The 23201-nt window shown below is 40.5% G+C and overlaps 2 protein-coding genes across 13 annotated transcripts in view; both read left to right on the top strand.

Annotated features, from left to right (window-relative positions):
• Window positions 1-23201, top strand: part of CADPS2 (calcium dependent secretion activator 2) — a 667233-nt gene that overhangs the window by 165898 nt on the left and 478134 nt on the right. For all 12 annotated transcript variants that reach the window (XM_070071264.2, XM_008258272.5, XM_008258271.5 and 9 more), the window contains exon 2: window positions 1442-1555. In XM_070071264.2, the coding sequence (XP_069927365.2) occupies window positions 1442-1555 (114 nt within the window). The remainder of the gene's footprint in view (window positions 1-1441; window positions 1556-23201) is intronic.
• The window catches only part of RNF148 (ring finger protein 148), a 38052-nt gene continuing 16292 nt past the window's right edge, over window positions 1442-23201 (top strand). Inside the window, exon 1 of the mRNA XM_089329490.1 lies at window positions 1442-1555. The gene's annotated coding sequence lies outside the window, so the exon portion shown is untranslated. The remainder of the gene's footprint in view (window positions 1556-23201) is intronic.

Raw genomic sequence — 23201 nt, 5'->3', positions numbered from 1 at the left:
AATGGCTTCCCCCACATACCGTCCCTCCCACCCACTACCCACCCCTTTCCCACTCCCTCTCCCCTTCCATTCACATCAAGATTCATTTTCGATTATCTTAATATACAGAAGATCAGCTTAGTATACATTAAGTAAGGATTTCAACAGTTTGCTCCCACACAGAAACATAAAGTGAAAAATAATAGATGATTTTTTTTAAATGATGATGAAATCAGATCAGACCTATTGTCATGTTTAATCCCAGTGAGAGTCAAGTTGGGAGTTGATAATTTCTTTTTTTTTTTTTTTTTTTTTACAGAGGATCAGTTTAGTATACATTAAGTAAAGATTTCAACAGTTTGCACCCCCATAGAAACACAAAGTGAAATATATTGTTTGAGTACTCGTTATAGCATTAAATCTCAATACAGAGCACATTAAGGACAGAGATCCTACATGAGGAGTAAGTGCACAGTGACTCCTGTTGTTGACTTAACAAATTGACACTCCTGTCTATGGCATCAGTAGTCTCCCTATGCTCCAGTCATGAGTTTCCAAGGCTATGGAAGCCCTCTGAGTTCTCCGATTCTTATCTTGTTTAGACAAGGTCATAGTCAAAGTGGAGGTTCTCTCCTCCCTTCAGAGAAAGGTACCTCCTTCTTTGAAGACCTGTTCTTTCCACTGGGATCTCACTCACAGAGATCTTTTGCCAGAGTGTCTTGGCTTTCCATGCCTGAAATACTCTCATGGGCTTTTCAGCCAGCTCTGAATGCCTTTAGGGCTGATTCTGAGGCCAGAGTGCTATTTAGGACATCTGCCATTCTATGAGTCTGCTGAGTATCTCACTTCCCATGTTGGATCACTCTCCCCTTTATTTATTCCATCGGTTAGTGTTAGCAGGTACTAGACTTGTTTATGTGCTCCCTTTGACTCTTAGTCCTTTCATTATGATCAATTGTGAACTGAAATTGATCACTGGGACTAGTGAGATGGCATTGGTACATGCCCCCTTGATGGGATTGAATTGGAATCCCCTGGTATGTTTCTAACTCTAATCAGGGTCCCTTTGATCCTTTACATTCTTTCCTCTTATTACTTTTGGCCCAACGTGCCATCCATTCATCTCCAAGAGTTCTCTTTCTCAACTGATAATTTTGTCCAATAGCTAATTTCTCATCCATAGATTAGATTTTTCCCAGCTCTGGGAAAGTACTGGATTGGTAATCACAGGAAATCTGTGTGGGGCAGAAATTTGGATTTAATTTCCATGTCAGGATTTGGAAATATTTGTCAAATTGAACTGTAAACACAAATGCTAAGATATCTTACCTTTTATTGTGATTTACCATAAAGTTGTTTCTAGGTGTCGAATCTAATGAATATACGGCACATTTAACTGTGAATAGTCATTGTGTATCTTGCATTGCCTAATTTGTCAATTTATTTCCTCTTTTTCTTGTAGCTCAACAAGCAGCAATTGCAGTTACTGAAAGAACGGTTCCAGGCCTTCCTCAATGGGGAAACCCAAATTGTAGCTGATGAAGCATTTTGCAATGCAGTTCGCAGTTACTATGAGGTATGTTTGAAGAGCTATGTTTTTGTTATTATGATGTTATCAAGAAGAGTTTATTTTAAGTGCATTTCACATTTTAAGAAATTCATTGAAATGAGGGGAAGCCTGAGTTTGTGACCTTCTTGAAAGTATTGTGAATTCTCTTTTGCAGTTTAAAAACTCATAATTCCACAGCCTGGTTTGAGAGATAAACGGAATTGGAAAGTATTCACATCTTTTGAGGAGAAGTAAACTGTTTAGAAAAATTTTGTGTCAGTGATTGATGCAGCTGAGTATAGTTATCTTTAGGCCCGTATGTCCAAATTATCCTTTTTAATCAGGGTTTCCATAGTGAATTGTGTATCTTATGCCATTTTGTTCCCTAAGTTTTATAATAATTAAGGCTAGTAACCAATTTCAAGAGGATGAATTGAATTTTCTTTTATTCATGAAGGAATAAGACTACCAACACCATCTTGCTATTTCTTCCAGTTTTAGCTTTGGTTCACTGGGAGTTCTATGTGGTTTCCTATAAACACCCATTTTCACACGTACTTATTAACTGCTTCAGTGAGTTGTCAATAGATGTTAAGTTGAGAGAGCTCCATTTTTTTCTAAACATTTCAGAATCATCTGGGTAATGAATTCCTTCTGTTGTGCAGATACTATAAACCTTTCCGCTAAAGAAGAAGCATGACCTATAAACATACATAAGTGCTTCACAAAACTCATAAAAAATTGGAATGAAAAGTTTATTTTGGTGTAAAAGGTTTAAAAGCCCATGCATAGGTTTTTCATATTATAAATTTGTCATGAACTTTGTGAATACTCTTTGTATGTATAGAGTTCCTATTCTTTTGTGCCAAAACAAACTGATCTGTTTACATTCCCTTTTTCTTGAACTTTTTCAAGTTCCTTGATTAGAGTAGCACAAGAAGGAAAATGTGGAGGAAAGACAATGGGTCTGAACTTTGCTGAGGCAGGGAAAGTTTTTATGTGAATGATAACTGGATGTACATATAATTGATTAGATTTATAATTAATTGGTGATATACATCGAAGGTTACTTAATGCAAACCCAAGGAAGTTCACAATACTCCAGACTTAGCCAGTTGAATTAGATGACAATATGGAAGTCTTACTTACAAACTGTGTATGATGTACAGCTATGGGCAGTAGTTATCTAAATGGAACTTAATTCAGAACATCTTTTCTTAACATTTAAAAGGAGGGGAGACAGAGAAAAGTCTTCTATTTGCTGGTTTGCTTGCCACATACCTGCAGAAGCCAAGGCTGGGACAAACTGAAGCCAGGAGCTTAGAACTCAATTTAGTTCTCACACAATGGACCCAAGTACTTTTGCCTCCCAGGTTGCACATTAGCAGGATGCTGCAATTAGAAGTAGAGCTAGGACTCTGTGGGGAGCAACTCAGACTAGACTAAGTTACTGGAATTAAGACTTATTCTATGCATCTGCTCTCCCACAGTATGGTGCTGGGAGAGGAGTAAACAACTTCTACACAGCTGCCTCTCGCCAACTTGAGTGATGACCTGCAGGAGCTGATCCTGCTCCTGATTGGAGGAGAGCAGCGTACTCGGCGTGTGGGTAGCAGAGTTGGGATTGGTGGAAGAGGACTATAAAGGAGGAGAGAGACAACATGCACCAGGAACATCCAGATAACATCTGAGCAGCCCCCGAGAGAGCCGGTCGGCGGTGTGCCGCTCCCCCGCGGAAGTGGGGAAAGTGGCAGGGGGAACCGCCCCTCCACGGAGGTGGAGGGATTGGCAGCCAACCCGGGAAGGACCAGCAGCAAACCTGGGGAGGGCCGAGCAGACAAAAAAACAGCGCAGGGTCCTGTGTCGTTCCTCCATGAAGAGGGGGAGCGACAGACTCTAACCCAGGCATTCTGATATGGGATATGAATGGGATATGAATATCCTAAGTCGTATCTTAACTGTGGCACGAAATGCCTTGCACACTTTATTAAGGAGTACAAGACCTCAAACCTTTCTCAAGTAAAGGGCTATCCACCCATCTTGTAAATATTGGCAGTCTGAGCTTGGCATGATAAAATCTTGCTCTGCATCACAAATGATGGAATGTAATGCCCTATACTTTCTTCAATGTAATAATATGAAAGAAAAGTCAAATGTCTCTGTTCAGGCTGAAGAAAATGTAACTCAGGAAAGTGATTTCTATAGGAAAATGTAATTTTTAAAATGAAGCTTTTAAATTCATTTTTAGTTTTGAGAAATTCACCCTACTGTGTGATAGGATAGCCTTAGGGACACTGAAATTGGATGAGGATATGAGGGAGTTTTCTTTTGTATTTATGTTGTGTAAATAAAAAATTATTCCAAAATTATGTTTATAAAAAGTGAATGTATTATGTGGCCAGTTTAGAGATTAACACCGTCAATCTATACCAATAAAGATAACTTAACTAATAAAGGAAAGAGTATCCACATTGTCCTTTACATGAGAATTCTCATTAGGGCATCATATCTAAGAAGATATAGACAAATTCAAGGTTATTACATTTGAAATAAAGGAACTTGAGATTTTTAGCTGGGATACAGAGTGGCCTTGTGTTGTTGGTTGTCCTTAGAATAAAACTAGGGGACCAGTGCTGTGGCATAGATGGTAAAGTCGCTGCCTGCAGTGCCGGCATCCCATATGGGCACTGGTTTGAATCCCAGCTACTCCACTTCCAATACAGCTCTCTGGTATGGTCTAGGAGAGCAGTAGAGGATAGCCCAAGTACTTGGGCCCCTGCAACTGTGTGGGAGACCTGGAAGAAGCTCCAGGCTTCAGATTGGCTCAGCTCCAGCATTGCGGCCATTTGAGGAGTGAACCAGCAGATGGAAGACTCACACACACACACACTCTCTCTCTCTCTCTGCCTCTCCGTAATTCTTTCAAATAAATAAATAAATCTTAAAAAAAAGGAGTAAAAGTAGGATGCAAATAGAAACTGAAGGAGGAAGAGATTTCAATCTAATTGAACTGGAGTTTAGTTGCACTGTTTCCAAACAGTAGATTGGTGAGTGCAGTGTCACTAGGGGAGAAGTGCCAGCAGGCTGGCACTTCCCCATCACTTGGGAATCAGATTGTACACACAGTTCTTGTAGCTCTTCCCGTTTTGCTGAATCAGAATTTCAGAATCTGTACTTTCAAGTGCACCTCATGACTTTCCTGCAACTGGTGGATTACCAATCAGTAGAGTTAGATTGTTACTTGCTAGGAGTATTACAGAAAGGGATGTAAGCTTTGAAGAGGTTGGTTTGACTAGATGAGCAAGGGTTTTCTGTTTGCTAGGTAGTATTTCCAGAGACTGTGATGCTGAGATTTGTGATGATAATAATGATATACATGGAGGCTATATTCTTAATTACATTTGAGCAGTTACTGTATTCCAGGAGGCATACAGTTGGTACTCAGCAGGTTCCTGAGTGAGTAAGTACATTTGCTTTGTTTTTTGTTTTTTTTTTTTTTGAAAAAATAACTAAGGTAAAAAAGTTGCTTCTCAATTTTTTTCCATTAAAGCCATTCTACTTTTTAGGATTAGTTTTTGCATGTTTGGTTATAGCCAACAATGCTAGTAGTCTCTCTTAGTATTGCTTATGCAGTGTTTTTTTAATAGATACCAAAAATATATAATTTTTATTCTAATATCTCCTTGTAGTAACTGCCAAGTGTTGTTACCCACTGTCACTCCCCCTCTTCGTGGAGGAATGACACAGGACCCTGTGCTGTTCTTTTGTCTGCTCGGCCCTCCCCAGGTTTGCTGCTGGTTCTTCCCGGGTTGGCTGCCGTCCCTTCCACATCCATGGAAGGGCGGTTCCCCCTGCCACTTTCCCCACTTCCGCGGGGGAGCGGCACACTGCCGGCCGGCTCTCTCGGGGGCTGCTCAGATGTTATCTGGATGTTCCTGGTGCATGTTGTCTCTCTTCTCCTTTATAGTCCTCTTCCACCAATCCCAACTCTGCTACCCACACGCCGAGTACGCTGCTCTCCTCCAATCAGGAGCAGGATCAGCTCCTGCAGGTCATCACTCAAGTTGGCGAGAGGCAGCTGTGTAGAAGCTGTTTCCTCCTCTCCCAGCGCCATATTGTGGGAGAGCAGATGCATAGAATAAGTCTTAATTCCAGTAACTTAGTCTAGTCCGAGTTGCTCCCCACACCCACAAATTACAGTTTTGTAACGTGTAATGATATTTCAGTCAGTGTTCCCGTAGTGGAGCTGAAAAATTCAGGTCACCTAGTGGCATTGTGCTCTGGTAACATTGTAATGTAACACATTGCTCACATGATTGTGGTGATATTGGTGTGAACAAACCTGCTGTGCTACCAATCAGTATACAGCACATGCAATTATGTACACTGTAGAATACTTGGTAGTAAAGAACTCTGTTTATGTAGTATACTATGCATTTTATTATTATGGTAATTCAAAAAGTTTGACAACAATTAAATTTATTTTCAGTCAAAGTTTTTCAGATGCATGCATAGTTTTTTCATAACATCTTTCATGAACTTTCTGAAGATCCTTTGTAAGAGTGAATTCCAGTTTTTTACTCAATTTTCTTTTAATTCTCGTTTTTATTTTTTTTGAGCATCATTGTATATATAGGAAAAATCCTAACAAATGGGTTTTAGCAATTAAATTGAAAATATAGCTTCATATTCTTGGGATGTAATTCTCCCAAAATTGTTTTGCTATTATTCTTTTTCCTTTCTTTTAGATTCATAAATGCCATTTGTTTTAAAGAGTTATTTATTTACTGATTTGAAAGGCAGCCGGCGCCGCGGCTCACTAGGCTAATCCTCCGCCTTGTGGCGCCAGCACACCGGGTTCTAGTCCTGGTCGGGGAGCCGGATTCTGTCCCGGTTGCCCCTCTTCCAGGCCAGCTCTCTGCTGTGGCCAGGGAGTGCAGTGGAGGATGGCCCAAGTGCTTGGGCCCTGCACCCCAAGGGAGACCAGGATAAGTACCTGGCTCCTGCCATCGGATCAGCGCGGTGCGCCAGCCGCAGCGTGCCAGCTGTGGCGGCCATTGGAGGGTGAACCAACGGCAAAGGAAGACCTTTCTCTCTGTCTCTCTCTCTCACTGTCCACTCTGCCTGTCAAAAAAAAAAAAAAAATACATGATTTGAAAGGCAGAGTATGGGGGTGGAGAGGGAGCGAGAGACAGAGAGAAAGAGGAACTTTATCTGCTTGTTAACTCCCCAAGTGCCTCAAATGTGTGCAACAGCCAGGCTGAAACCAGCAGCTCCATTTAGGTCTCCCATGTAGGTGTACCACAATGCCAACTCCCATAAATACTATTTCTTGAATGATTGTATGAATAGTCTTTTCCATCTTGATTGTTGGTCTGTAAATTCTGTAGGCAAGTAAGAGTTAGTGACATATCCTTAGCCCATTTTATTTTCAGATTTTTTATTTATTTCACTATTTTTAATACCTGAGATTTTAATATGAGGTATAACATTTGTCTCAGCATTATATAACTTCAAACATTGCTTTATGGTAAATTCATTTTTTGGAAGGTAAATCATTCCTTTAAATTGGCTTGTTCCAGGATTAAATGGTTCTGGGTGTTTATATGTGTTTTTTTTTGGTGTGTGGGCATGTGTGTATTTGTGTGTCTCTGTCAGTTTTAGAATATACCGTAAATACTATCAATATGTTACATAAAACATGTACTGCAGAGGTATTAATGATTTTCATATACAATAGCATTTCTATCACATTCTTTAAAATTATTGTTATTTTTATTTGAAAGGTGGAGAAGAAGTGAGAGGGAGGTCTTCCGTCTACTGTTTCACTCCTCAAATGGCTGCAACAGCCAGGTCTGGGCTTGACTGAAGCTAGGAGCCCAGAATTCAGTCTGACTTTCTCACATAGGTGGCAAAGATCTAAGTTATTGAGTCACCATATGCTGCCTCCCAGGATACATGTTAGCAGGTACCTGGCTTGGAGTTGTAGGACTGCAACCAAGTGCTCTGATATGGGATGTGAGCATCCCAGGCAGGATCTTAGCCACTGTCCCATAATTTCTTTATCTAGCAATCTGAGTTGATTCCATATTTTAGCTATTGTGAATTGTGCTGCAATGAACATGCGTGTGCAGATAACTCTTTAAGATGTTGATTTCTTTTGGTTTGGGTAAATTCTCAGGAGAGGGATGGCTGGATCATGTGGTAGGTCTGTATTCAGATTTCTGAGATATCTCCATACTGCCTTCCACAGTGGCTGCACCAGTTTGCATTTCAACAAACAGTGGATTGCGGTAACTTTCCCCCCACGTCCTTACTAGCATTTGTTATTTGTTGATTTGTATATGAGAGTCATTCTAACTGGAGTGAGGTGAAACACACTGTGGTTTTAATTTGCGTTTCCCTGATGGCTAGTGATTCTGAGCATTTTTTCAAGTGTCTGTTGGCCATTTGAATTTCTTCTATTGAAAAATACCTGTTTAAATCCTTTGCCCATTTATTAACTGGATTGTTTGTTTTGTTGTTGTTTATTCTTGAGCTCTTTATAGATCACGGTTCTTAACCTTTTATTTGTTGCATAGTTGCAGATATCTTGTCCCATTTTGTCAGTTGCCTCTTCACTTTGCTGAGTGTTTCTTTTGGAGTGCAAAGCTTCTAAGCTTGTTATAATCCCATTGTCTGTGCTACTGCGGTCTTTTCCAAGAAGTCTTTGTCTATGCCAGTATCTTGCAGAGTCCCCCCAGTATTCTTCTGTAGTAATTTGGTGGTATTGGGTCATAGGTGTAGATTCTTGTTCCATTCTGAGTGGATTTTTGTGGAAGGTGTAAGGTAAGGTTCTAGTTTCATACTTCTGCATGTGGAGATCCAGTTTTCCCAGCACCATTTGTTCTATAGACTGTTCTTGTTCCAGGGTTTGATTTTACCTCCTTTGTTAAAGATCAGTTGTTTGTAGATTTGTGGATTGATTCTGGCCAGGCCAAAGCCAGGAGCCAGGAGCTTTGCCTGAGTCTCCTTCGTGGGTGGCAGTAACTCAAACACTGGGGCCATCTTTCACAGCTTTTCCCAGGCAACAGCAGGGAGTTGGATCAGAAGTGGAGCATCCAGGCAGTGAACTTGTGCCCACATGGGAGGCCAGCTTCACAGGTGTCAGCTTAACCCGCTGTGCCACAATGCTGGCACTGATCATTCATATTCTTGAGTTGATTGATTGTCTTGGGTAAGTTTTTGCAGGTGGTATTACTGGGTGATGGTTGTGCCACTGCTGTGCCAGGAAGCTGGCTCCTGGGTGTTTATCATTTAAATACAGATTGATAGGTATTATTTATACACCAAGTAGACTATTAGCCCTTTATGGTGCTGCAGTTGTTTTCTTCAGTTTTGTTTTTTGCTGTTTGCATTCACTTTTTGTGCATGTCCTTACCTCTGATACTTACTCCTTTCCTGCCATGGTAGAATGGTCTACATGTTCCTTTCATGTTCCAGGTGGGATTCTGTTTTCTTGTTCTTAGGTCATTGGTGACAGTGCTTAGTGTCATGTTTCTTCCTGCTTCCCTGCATTCCAGTTGAATAGCTCTGAGGCTTGAATTCCACACAAGGATCCGTGCATTTGTGTAACTCACTCTGTGCTATGGACCTGCTTCCCCTCCCACAGAAGGGAAAGATAATCTCTGAAGCTCTTTCCAAACACACAGATCTCTGAGTGTTAGCATTTGTTCCTCTGTATGTCTCCTTTTCCTCATCTTACATGGTCTTATATCTCTACAAGGTAAAAGGACATAAAAAGGTCCATGGCTTAATCCTTTACCTTCAGGACACATTTCCAGGCCCCAGTGCTGGAGTCTTTGTGACCATTCTTGACTTCTTAGTCCAGAATACCAAAGAATTTACCTTTAGCAGTCAGCTTCTTCCCGAGGAACGAGGAAATACCTGTTCCGGGTTCCCCTGGTATTCCATGCAGGTGCAGGGATCAAGTACTTGGGCCATCCTCCACTGCACTCCCGGGCCACAGCAGAGAGCTGGACTGGAAGAGGAGCAACCGGAACCAGAACCCGGCACCTATATGGGATGCCGGCGCCACAGGCGGAGGATTAGCCAAGTGAGCCACGGCACTGACCCCATGGCCTGATTTTTTTCATGGTGAACTGATGATCACTCAGTAAAGCAAGATTGGTAGCCATGTAGCAGGAGGGGATAGAAAAAGGTCAGCACATTGATAAATGAAATCCAGTAACCAGTAACTAGATGTGAGGTTTTAAATTTGCATTGAGCCCTGCAGATCACATTGTATTTCTTATTTTTGGTATTGACTGTTGTAGTTCACCCCGTATTTTCTTATATTGTAATGGTGGCCTTTGAAATTAAGTGTTCTGTAGGAATCAGGAAAGTGTGTTTTCAAATTTGAGATTCCTTTCTGTGGAAGGTGTCTGGGTTCACCCTATCTGTGTTTGTATTCCGTGGTCACCCACATTCTTGAGAGCATCCGTTTTATTATTGAAGACTGGGCAATGCATAGATTGAATTGTGTTGCTTGAAGATAACTGAGGAAACTGTTTGAACATTTTCTTCCTTTTTCTTTAAAAACTTTTAGAAGAAACTGAGATTGTGGATTTTTCACGCCCACCTAGCTGTTGGTAGCAGCGAGTAGGGCTACACCTGCATCTTCTGTCTTCCTCTGCTTCTGCATTTTTACAGCAAGAACGTTGCATCTTTGCAGGTGGGCTGTGGCTGCAGAGACCGAGTGACAGTTCCCCATTTAGCCAATGACCTAGAAATCTCACCCAAGCCAGGTCCACCAAGAGCAGAAGCGTGTAGCCTTCCCTAATTCCCAGCCCCAACGACGGAGATGCTCAGATGGGGCTAAGGCCTGTCAATGGTAGGGCATAGGCGGAGCTGAGATAAGCATTTTTGTGCTATGCCAGTCTTTTTATACTTGGCCTGGTGCCATGATTCAGGAAGAGTTTACAGTCATGTCTGTTTATAAATCTTTCAAGGGAGTGTTTGTAACAGCTCTCAGACACTCTTGATTCTTTCACTGAACTCTCTTGGTCAGCAAAGCCATTTCTCTTTGAGGGAAAATACCAGGTTAGTGCTAAGAGGGCCTCTAAGCAGGGTCACTGTCAGAGCTTTCTGAGGGACATTTGGCCTCAGATTTGCTTTTATAAGGATATTCCTTCTTCATTAGGGAAGTGTGCTATAACTTTAAATGCCTACCCTTAAGAAGTTGTTAACTTTCATTTATTTTATTTTAATTATGTTGCCTGCTTAAGGCTAAGTACCATTTCTTTGAATACCAAAAAATTAGTTGTCAACCTCATTAGGCAGATGCTATCTTATGTGGATAACTTTTTTGGGGGAATAAATAAGTTCTTCCAGATTTTAGGACTCACAATTTTCTTCATTATGTGAGTTCTAGAATTTTCCAGGGGTAAATGCTCAATTTCCCTGAGTTTGTGATCCTGAAAGAGTCAAGATTTTATGTCTTCATGTCACTCTCGAGTCCATTAAATGCACTTCTTCTGCTTCTGTCAGACTTACTCAGTAGTACTTTTTACCATAAGTTTCTATTTTTAAAGCTTCTCCTTATTTTTTTTTCTTCAGAGATGACATCTTGAGAGACAGTCACAATGGCTACTAAGACCTTCGTCATAAAATGGATAAAAGAGCTCTTGAAAAGCATAAAGCATAAAACAATTTCAATAGGAAAGACATTTAAGATAGTCATTGATTTTCTGTTTCTTTGTACATTACTTGTTTAGCTTATAACATTTAATTATTTTTACATTGATTACTGTCAAAATGCTTATCCATAACCATATGAAAGACATGGTCTATTTATATTTTATTTTAATTTTTTTAAAGATTTATTATTTATTTATTTTAAAGGCAGAGTTACAGAGAGAGAGAGGTCTTCCATGCACTGGTTCACTCCCCAAATGGTGACAATGGCCATAGCTGGGCCGATCCGTAGCCAGGAACCTGGATCTTCTTCTGGGTCTCCCACATGGGTGCAGGGGCCCAAGGACTTGGGCCATCTTCTACTGCTTTCCCAGGCCATAGCAGGGAGCTGGATCGGAAGTGGAATAGCTAGAACTCAAACCAGTGCCCATATAGGATGCTGACATTGCAGGTGGTGGTTTTATCCACTACACGACACTGGCTCCAGTCTTTTTTTTTTTATTAAAAAATATTAATTATTGTCACTGCAGGTTCCTCTAGAAGGGAGAACCATATTTAAATAAGATCACTGGGGTTAGTATTCTTTTGAACATGAGTCCAGGTTTGTGATGGGACTTCTATTTAGGGCGGTAGAGCAGGTGAGTTGATAAGATTGGTGTCTTGATTAATAGCTTTATTTGGGGGAAATGAGTATTTGGGAGATGCCTGCTATTTTTACCAATAAGGAGATGATATGTATAAAATCACGTGCATTTATTTTATAGAGATCCACTTCCTGTGAGGTGTTATCCAGGTACCCCAGAGCACATGGACTTTCTTGGCTGCTAAGTACCCTGTGCTATAGTAAGGACTAAGGCATTCTCTTACTGTGCAGAACCAAGACAGGAGGGTGGACCATGGTGAGTGCTGGTGGAAAAGAAGGGTTGGTTCCAGGGAGAAACTGAACAGCTACATTTGGCACTGGCGTTTTTAATCTGGGTAGAATTCATGGATGTGAATCCAGTCAATCTTTATTTTCACTAACCTCTAACTGAAATTCAGCCTTCACTTACACTGAGTGTAGACAGCAAACCTCAGTTCTACCAGCAGTTCCTGTGGCTTTGTCACCAATGAAGACATACATTTTTGTATTTCGTTATATTTTACTACAGCTGTCTCAAAATATAGTTTATGTTCATGGACTGCTGAGCCCACAGTGCCCTTGTACAGATCCCCTGGTTACATTTATCTAAGGAGTACTGAAGAAACATAGTGCTCTAGCACACACATGTTTTTAAATATAGGTATTATAAAGGCCTTCCTTTGCAATCCTGTGGATTTATTTGTATAATCTCGAGAAGGGACCCATGAGCTTCAGTAGACTGCTTACCAGTCCAGGCTGTGAAAATGGTTAGAAATCTCTGACTCTCAGGACTTATGAAATCTTCATCCCAGAGGAAGTAGATTTTAAACATGGAGGAAACCATTGTGCGTTTTGTCTGCTTCGGATGGAATTCTAGATCTGTGTGACTCCTGGAACTTGCTTAACTGGAGACAATGATGTGATTGAAGATTAAGCCAGTTAATAAATTTGAATCGCTAGGCCCGAGCTAAAGGTGAGCTGCCATTATTACTATTACTGGAACATTGCTTTCCTACAAGTGTCTGCTATGATTTTGCACAATTCAGTACTTACAGTACATTGACATCAGTATTGCTTTCTCACAATTTTAAGCTCATTCAGAGCAGGGAATCATGATTTTTAATGTTATGAACATACAGCAGGCCCTAAATTAAATTATCAATTTATGTGTTTGGCCTAGTAGTTAAGTCACCAGTGAGAATGCTTAACTGTGTCCCATATCATGGTACCTGAGTTCCAGTCCCTGTTCCAGCTCCTTGCCAGTGGAGACCCTGGGAAGCAGCAATGATGGCTCAAGTATTTGAGCTCCTGACACTCATGTGAGACACCTGGATTGAGTTTGGACAGTTGTAGACATTTGGGAGTGACTCACGGGATAGGAGTTTCCTTTCTTTCCCTCTCCTTACCTTCCGCCATTGATGCCTCCCTGCCCTGCCCCCTGCTGTCTGCCACGGTGTGTTTCTCTCTCAGATTAAAAAAAAATAATTCATCTAATTAAATATCTGTTTAGGGTGCTAGGTAGATTCTGCCTCATATAAATATAAAGTAATGGAAATATGAAGATAAATATGGTGAGGTCCTTGACTTCAGAATCTTCTGCGAAAGACAGATGTATAAGCAGCTACTTATTAAAACTGTCCTTGATCTCTTTACCAACTTGGAGTTGGGTACTAAGACCATATCCATCTCTTACAGTTTTCCTTTCTGTGTGGCACAAAACTAGAGGACTTGAATTGTTGGCACTTAGCTGAAAATGAAAATATTGCGTACTTAAACATTGAAATGTGAATTTCACATGAAGATGTGAATATTACATCTTATTAAGTTCAATGATACCCTGCACAGGTTATTTTTCAAATGATAATTTTTAGGTTGAACCTAGGAAACTGCCAATATTTGACATTTTTTGATTCATGCAAATAAACCTAAGAGTTTTCAAAACAACAGTAATAAATTCTATTTGATATCCCTGATGGGTGGTTTTATGTGTGGGAGCAATATTGTAAAATCCTATTTTCAGAGTCTAAGTGATTCACTTTCAGCATAGTTCCAGCAGGTATATGATTTTTAGGTATATTGAAAGACCCTAAAGGGTCTGCATGCACAGACTTAAGTCATCTTTCACACTTTTATAATTAAACCTTAATTACTCCCAAGATATATTTAAGAATATACATTTACGAGAATACTAATATCCTTCCTGTGTGTTCTTAATTTTGTTTCCAAATATTTGGCATGTCTTCTCAAATCATGTTTAGAAATTATACTTGCTAGTATTATTTAATTAAATAACATTGTGTTGTTTTCACCACATCATACACATACACTTACTGTTTTACTATTTTAGTTCACTCTGGGATGACTTAGGACTGATTGACATCTTTGGTGTGGCAGTTGTATTTGCTTAATTTCTACATAACCGACATTCAAGTATCCACTGGTTGTGTGGAAATGGAATAGTCCAGTGCTCCAAAATTACAAGGAGGCCATACGGTGTTTAATTCAAGGATAATGTTTAGGAAACTTTAATAACTGTAGCCTTCTGTTGCAAAAACTCTTTTTTTGAGCAAGTTCCTTTCTATTTGAGATGGCTTATATGAGCTTTTTTTTTTTAATCACAACTAATAGTTGCAGAAAAGTATTTTATCCTTTTCCCAGTGGCGTTTAATGTGTGTGAGATTTTGGTGAAGCAGTATGCAATGATTTTGTACTTTTATGATTTTTTTCAGTCACTTTGGAATATATTTAATCCTTCATATACTGCTGAGATTTTACCTTGACTGAGATTTTAGCTCGATTTCTCTGTTCTAAATATTTCTATGTCACAAAGAGGAATTTAATTCCCACACCAATGAATCTATTTTTCTTATAAAATTATATGTACAGCTAATTGCAGTAGCATGGGCAGAGTGGTAAACCAGTTATGATTATAAATGGATGAAAAACGCTTCAGGACGATAGGGATTAAATACACTTAACCTTTGTCCATGCAATTTGGGAAGAAAAAGGGAGAGTAGCCAGCGCCAGCGTTCTCTCTTTCTGCCAATCTCCCTTGCACCTCTCCTTCTGCCTCCTCTGCCTTTGTTGTATAAATTGACTTCATTGTGCACTCCAGTCACTCAGGTGGTAGCCCCGGTGTGAACCTGGCCCCCTACCTTCTTAAACAAGGAGAATCAGAGGAAGTGGTTGACTTGAGTAAGCTCCAGAGAACAGAGGAGGGGCTTTGTTTGGAGACTTGCAAGTTGCTCTCCTCATACACAACTGTCTGCATCAGGCTGACGTGCCCCCTCATTCCTATACCACCCCTATACTCCACCCTCCCCACCAATCCTGTCGTCTTTCCTGCCTCTGAGGACCTCCCTGCGTCAGTCTTTCTGGCCCTAGGGCTCCTGTGGTGACCATGGCCTCCTCCCATGCTGAAGACTTGGCTTGCCTGTACCTATCAGGAGTGTTCAACTGGGGCTGAGAGTCCATGTAATGCAGAGGGATTCATACCTTGGCTTTTCCTTTACTTTTTCAAAACTTTGTACACTTATATGGCATAGGATGGCAGTCCGTGAAAGTTTTATTATTGAAAAAAATAAGTGTCATTGTTACCATACATATAGTACATCCTACAAAAGCTGGTGTAAATCACCCATATTTTATTATTATAATAAAATACATGGGGCTGGGTAATTTATTAAGAAAAGACATTTATTCAGCTCCTAGTTCTGGAAGTTTAAGGACATGGTTGATGTTGGCCTTGCTGAGGAGCCCCTGGGAGATGGTGTGGAGGGAACAGGTAGGTGCAAGGTAGGTTATGAGAGATCACATAACCATTAGGAAGCCAGAGTCTGGAAAGAGGCTGGGAGTGCTTTTTTTTATAACAGCCCTCTTGGGAGAACTGAGGGTCTCACAAGAATTACTGTACTTCCTTCTGAGGGCAACGTCCCCTAGGCCATAAAGTGTCACACTACACTCCATCCTGTAACCGTCCAACACCTCCCAACATCACCCTCTGTTGACCTGAACAAGGTTGGAACCTTTGGGGAACACGGTAACCATATCCAAACCACAGCTTCCGGCTTAGAGAATGAAGCAGGATGTTGTCCACTGTGACTGTTGACTGCTGTCCAGATTTTCTCTGAAAAACTAATTCTTTCTGTTGTTTTGATTCACTGTCGTCCCAAACTAGCTGGTAATCAGAGGCCTTGGCCCATGACATCTTCCACTCAAAGGCATTCAGTGGCTAGTGCTTCAGCTTCTATATGCCACAGTATGTGGTTCTTCCTTTAAGTATTGTGTTGTAGTTCTTGGATTATAAAGGCCTTAGCATGACCCTGTTTGATCAGTTCTCTGGCAGCTTTTCTATCATCATTTCACTAAATTTCCTTATACACACTTAACATGAGCAATGGAAAAAAACGATGGTTCCTTGAATATACAGCATACAACTTGTTTTGCATTACTTTTTCCTTTGTTTAGAAGGCTCTGGCTACCCTTATCTACCAGAGAAGTCTACCTGTCCTGTAACACTGAGCTCACCAGTCATGTCTTCTAGACAGCTAACCCTAACCTTGCTCTCCTGCCTTCTACTCCTCCTCTCTCTCTGTCCCTTCCTCCTCCCTCCATCCACTTCTCTCCTCCCTCCCCCATATTATGCCTTCCTACCTTCCTGTCCCTTTCTATGATTTTTCCATGTCTTAGCACATACAGATATATAGCAATATAATGGAGAGTGTTGATAGGAAGTTCTTTGAATTGTCAGATTAAAAGGTCCTGGTTGAATTTTGTAATGATAATCACATAAACCACACATACAAAGTTTCTAACTTAGCAAAATTGAAACGTGACTTTTTGAAAAAAAAAAAAAAAAAAAAAAAGAGGGTAGGGTATTTGATGCAGTGGTTGATGCTGCTTAGAGTGTTTGTATTCCATACTGGCATGCTGGAGTTTGAGTCCCAGCTCCACTCCCGGTTCCAGCTTCCTGCTAATGCACACTCTGGGAGGTAGCAGGTGATGGCTCAAGTATCTGGGTTCCTGCCACCCATGTGAGAAACCTGAATTGAGTTCCTGGCTCTTGTCCCATGCTGTGGTGGGCCTTTGGGGAGTGTAGCAACAAGTTGAAAATCTCTCTGTCTCTTTGGCTTTCAAATCAATTTTTTAAAAATAGAGGAAATGTAAAAGATGATATATATATATATATAAAAATATATTCCTCTTGTACTAGAATAGTTAAATAGTATTTCAGTATTTTCTGTCTAGGAATTTCACAGCATAATGAAAATAATTGTGTCCTCTGTAAAATTTGTTCTTAAATATTAGGCACATTAGCTAAGGAAGGATGGGATGATTTCAGTTAGTGTCATATTATGAGAAAATTTTCTACATTAGAGTGTTGTTTGCCCTCCCTGATTTTTTAAGTTACTTTTTTGTAACTATTTTGGGGTGTAAATAGTGGTTATTACCTTTTCAGTTCCAATATAACTTCTAGATAGAAAAATCCAAGCAATATCATAATGTAAGTCATTTGTAGTCAACATTCACTGCGTGAAGAAGATCTTGTCATTTTTTAAAAATGCAAATATGTCTTGAAATGTGTTTAGTAATTTTTATGTGGTCTTTTCCATTTAATGTTCCTGTTTATTGACAACTTTTATAGTCTGTGTGGTGTGTGTGTGCGTGTGTGTGCCCTCGATTTACACGTTTCTGAAGCTGCCAGACTACTCAGGCATTGTTACCAAGTATCTGTCATCTTTTCTACATGGTGAGACCAAACTGAGAAGAGGAGATAACTTCTTAATTAGGTTTTGACAAGCCTATTTGAGAAACTAACTCAAAATGATTTTTAAAAAGACATGATAGATAATTCCACATATGTTGAAAATAAGCTATAGAATCAGTCATATCCTGTTCAAAGAGAAGATATATTAGTAAGTATTACTCACCCAAAGAGCATAGAATCTTTATTTTGGCATTTAGTTCATTCTAGTTTTCTTAAGCAGCAAAGTTAGGGGTGCGGTATAGAAAATCAGATAAGAGGCTGGCACTGTGGCTCAGTAGGCTAACCCTCCACCTGCAGCGCTGGCACACCGGGTTCTAGTCCTGGTCGGGGCACCAGATTCTGTCCTGGTTGCCCTTCTAGTCCAGCTCTCTGCTGTGGCCCGGGAGTGCAGTGGAGGATGGCCCAAGTGCTTGATCCCTACACCCACATGGGAGACCAGAAGAAGCACCTATCTCCTGGCTTCGGGTCAGCGAGGTGTGCCAGCTGTAGCAGCCATTGGAGGGTGAACCAACGGTAAAGGAAGACCTTTCTGTCTCTCTCTCACTGTCCGCTTTGCCTGTCAAAAAAAAAAAATAGAATCAGATAAAATATATGTGTGTTACAGAGATTGTCAACACTTGAGATTTTATTTTGTGTTCCAGTAGAATTAAAGACATGTTCACATTCCAAGTAGGTGCTAAATTCCAGTTCATTTGGAAGCTATTTTCTCATTTATAGATTTTCCCATTTCTGTTCCCATTCCCTGATCACTACAGTAGAATAATCAATTCCCAGGGCTCCTCTCTTCCTTGGATTCCCTTGTCCAGTGACTCACCTGATGGATGAGATTGGAAGGACAAACCAGGTCTATTTGCCTTTCTTTGGAGCTTTCTGCTGGCTGGGAGACCCCTCGCCCTGTTTTTCAGACTGTAGGCTTTAAAAGGGAATTTCTCTGGGAATGGAGATACTGGTGGCATTTGCCTACTTTTTTGGTAGAAATGAGGGTGGGAGGAGATTGGCTTGCCCTGAGAAAGGTAGATGATTTCTTTGGTCTGGCAGTGTACTTGAGGGTGTATGAACCATAGCATTAAAGAGGCAGGTTTCAGTCCATCATCTCTTATTTAAAAAGTCTTGGGTCTCAGTTGTTTCATGTGTCGGGTAGCATAGTACAAATGCCATATGTTAGAGAATAACTCATTGGGGTTTTTGGGGAAGGCACATTTCATAAAATAAATATTTCTATGGGAACATACATGAATAGTCATACTGAGTGACTGTATAGACTATATAGACTGTAGACTACCATTACTTCAGATAAGCTTTTAAATTTATATATACACACACACACACACACACACACACACGTAATTTATTCATTTATTGGAAAGGCAGAGTTGATGGGGCAGAGAGAGAGAGAAATACATCTTCTATTCCCTGGTTTGTTCCCCAATGGCCACAATGGCTGGGGCTGGGCTACCAGCTGGAACTCCATCTGGGTCTCCCATGTAGGTGGCAGGGACCCAAACACATGAGTCATCTTCCACAGGTGCAGTATTAGGGAGCTGGATCAGAGTGGTTCAGCGAGAACTTGAATCAATGCTCATAAGGGATTCCAGCATCGCAGGCAGCAACTTAACCCACTGTGTCACAACCTTGGCCCCTATTTTCTGTGTTTAATTTACAAATTAGTTATATAAAGTTGGGGTATTTATGTGATGAGAATGGACTTATCATAATTAATCAGTATTCTGTCAGTTCATGGACTTATCATTTCTTATGAGGACATTTGAAATATTCTCTTTTAGTAATTTAAAAGTATCAGATTTTGTCCTCTTCTGCAGATTTATGGGGAAAAAAACTTGTTGCAGTCTTCCATATTAAATGGTGAGTAAAAGATTTGGTCCTTAGTAAAATCTAAGGGAACAGGGCTGGTGCTGTGTTGTAGTGGGCCAATGGCTGCAGTGCTAGTATCCCATATGGGTACTGGTTTGAATCTTGGCTGCTCCTCTTCAGATCCAGTTCTCTGCTATGGCCTGAGAAAGTAGCAGAGAATGACCCAAGTGCATGGGCCCCTGCACCTGTGTGGGAGACCCAGAAAAAGCTCCTGGCTTTGGATTGGCCCAGCTCCAGCTGTTGCAGACATTTGGGAATTGAACCACTGGGTGGAAGACCTCTCAAATAAATAAATAAATCTTTTTAAAAAAATCTGGGGGAACATGAATTTATAGGGAAACACAACTGACCAATAAACGGTATTAGTTTCAATTTTGTTTCTGTTAGGGCCGGAGTGGGTGAGTTTATGTGTCAGTGGCACCTTCCCCAAAACAGAGCATGTGGAGTTTGACTACAGCTTTGTGCTGAGGTTCATTTTGTGTTTGTACAATTGGCTTTGTTTTTTCCTTCTGTGGACTGCATGAGAGGTTTTAAGCCTTATACCAGGGAGAGTTATGACCATGGCACATGAGGGCCACTAACCACTGGAAAGCACTTCTCTTTTAAGAAGCAGAACTATGGACGCCAGACCATATTCCAAGGAGTGTGACTTCAATTTGGACTATATATGGAAGAGAGACCCTTTTCACATTTTTAAGGCATAGGTAGAAAATATTTGCTGCTTTTAAATTGAAAAGCACAGAAATCTGTGAGTTGCAGAGGAGCCAAATGTGGATCCATGTGGCTTGTCCACAGGCTATGGTTACTGGGTGCTGGAGATGAGAAATCTCATTCAGGAGATGGTGTTATGTGGCCCTATCAGCCCACAGTAGAAGCAGTGGTACCCAAAACAGAGAAAGAAAGGAAATGGCAATATTTACAACCAACACAGACTTAAAATCTAAGATGTACACAAAACTCCTGTATGTGAGAGATATGAATAACAGTTCCAACAACAGGAAACCCAACTGACCAGTAAACCATATTTGTTTATTGGCGTTGCTATGAAAAATTGCCATGAACAAGTTGGCTTAAAACAGAGAGTTGAATTCTCTCACTGTTCTGGAGACCAGATGTCTGAGATTGTGGTGTCAGAAGGAGGGCTATGCTCCTACCAGCTCTATCAGAGACTTCCTGGCTTTTTCCAGCTCTTGCTGTGTGTAACCATTTGTGGCTTCCTTGGTTTGTGGCAGAGAGTGGAGCCATGTACCTACAAAGGAAAGAACAGGAGGGATTGCTGGCAATCACCAGCAGCACGGAGAGAAGCCCAGGAGGGATTGTGGCTCAGGACCTGCAGTAGGGATCAACCTGTCAGCACCTTAATTTTGGACTTTAGCCTCAAACTGAGAGAGGCTAAATTGTTGTTGTGTGAAGCAGCTTTGCCTGTGGTACTTTGTTACAACAGCTCCAGGAAAGGAAAATGTATCTGACATGTGAGGATTCATTAAGTTGGAGGATGAATATCTGAGTTTTGTTTTTCTTTCGTTTTATATCACATCTTTACGGTTTTCAGAAGCAACAAGGACCCACTAATTCAACTGAGTCTTCTGCAGTTACTTTTCTGATAAAGAATAAAATAGCTATGTGCATAATTGGAAAATAAATAGTGTTCCAGATATTACAGATGGAATCATAGCTGGTGCTTTTTGGAAAACTCTGACAATGCATTTCCTGTAGTGACTTAGGGGTATTAAGTATTTTTTTTTTTAAAAAGAAAGTGGGGATTAACTCAGCATTGAAAATGTTGTTCTTGGCCAGTATCCAATATGGAAAATAATTACACATCTGGACCTAGTTATGAAAAACAGAGGTATCTGGGCTATGAGGCATTCAGATAGACATTGGGGTGGAATCCTGGCTCATCTGCTTGACTAGCTGTATATCTGACAGATTACTTGCTTGTCTTCAGTTTTCTCATTTATAAAATGCGATTCTGACACTTCGTTGCGTTATAGTGAATTTTAGGTAAGATCAAGTGCTAAGTGTGCATTCAGTAAATAGTTGAATTGAAGCTTATTAATTTTGGTAACATTCGCAAGTTACTATAATTCAACAAATTATAACAGTACTATTCTTTAAATATTAGATAATGCAATTTGTAAAACCCTATACTAATTACATTGAGAGTAAAGAGAATTATTCATGTGTATGACATGACTATTAGTCCAGACTTCTTTTAATCTGTTCCTTACATCTAGTGACCTAACTTGTATATGTGTCTTTGTTGAGACAAAATTGTAAAAAGCAGAAAGTAAAACAATTTTCTGTTACTCATTGCTTTCAATATACCATGGATCACCCCTAAATTTTTTTTTCTTATGATCATACAGCATGATTGTGTGAAATGACTTATAATAAAGTACTGGACCCGGTGCTGTGGTGTAGCATGTGAGGCTGCTGCCTGCAGTGCCAGCATCCCATATGGGTACTGGTTTGAGTCCTGGCTGCTCTACTTCCTATCCAACTCTCTGCTATGGCCTTGGAGGGCAGTGGAGGATGTGGGCCCCTGCACCCACGTGGGAGACCTGGAGGAGGCTCCTGGCTCCTGGCTTCGGATTGGCGCAGCTCCAGCCGTTGCGGCTGATTGGGAAGTGAACCAGCGGATAGAAGACCTCTCTCTCTCTCTTTGCCTCTCCTTCTCTCTCTGCGTAAATCTGACTTTTGAATAATTTTTTTTAAAAAAGAATAAAGTATTAAAAAAGAGAAACTGGGGCTGGCATTGTGGCATAGCAGATTAAACCACTGCTGTTGATGCTAGCATCTCTTATCGGTGCTGCTTTATGTCCTGGCTGCTCCACTTGTGATCCAGCTCTCTGGTAATGGCCTGGGAGGAAGCAGCAGAGAAATGGCCCAAGTATTTGGGCCCCTGCCAATCATGTGTGAGACCTGGAAGAAGCTTCTGGCTCCTGGCTTTGGCTTGGGCCAGTCCTGGCTGTTATAGCCATCTGGGGAGTGAACCAGTAGATGGAAGATATCTCCCTCTCTCTCTCTCCATGTCTCTCCCTCCCTCCCTCTCCCTCTTTCTCTCCCTCTCCCTCCCTACATCCTTCTCCCTTTCTCTGTAACGCTTTACAAATAAATAAATAAATCTTTAAAAACAGAGAAAGTTACCAAAGAAAGTAAAATGTACACATGTGTAAATGAAGATTTTTGAAATTAATATGCATGGATTTAAAAAGTTTTTTTTTTAGCAAAATAAACTCAAATTTCATTTTCCAGGAACTTTTTGAAGTACTTTTATAGGTATAGTGAGATATAGAAAATTAAGCTAAAAATTTAAGATTATAGAAACAATTCAAAAACTGTAGAGGATAGAAACAGTGAATACTGTGTCACCTTTATGTACTTGTAGGTAGAGACTACCACTCACATTTATTTCTAGGTTACCCATCTCACTTTCTCTGTTGGTATATTTGAACTATCAATCATACTACAAACCTAATCTGTTAGTACACTTATTCCTTGGTATGCATAGGGGGTTAGTTCCAGGAGCCCCTGCAGATACCAAACCAAGAATGCTCAACTTCCTTATATAATAGCATAGTATTTGCATGTAATCCATTAAGGTCTACCTGTGTATTTTAAAATTTTTATTTAATTTCATTTTATTTGAAAGTTGGGGAGGAGAAGAGAGAAAACAGAGGAAGACAGAGAGAGACAGAGACAGCCAGAGACAGACATTTTCCATCAACAGTTTC

Source organism: Oryctolagus cuniculus, chromosome 3 (genome assembly GCF_051225735.1).
Source record: "Oryctolagus cuniculus isolate XC-2025 breed Fujian yellow rabbit chromosome 3, ASM5122573v1, whole genome shotgun sequence".
NCBI lineage: Eukaryota > Metazoa > Chordata > Mammalia > Lagomorpha > Leporidae > Oryctolagus > Oryctolagus cuniculus.
The sequence above is the reverse complement of the archived record's forward strand: the minus strand, read 5'-3'. Positions and strand labels throughout refer to the sequence as shown.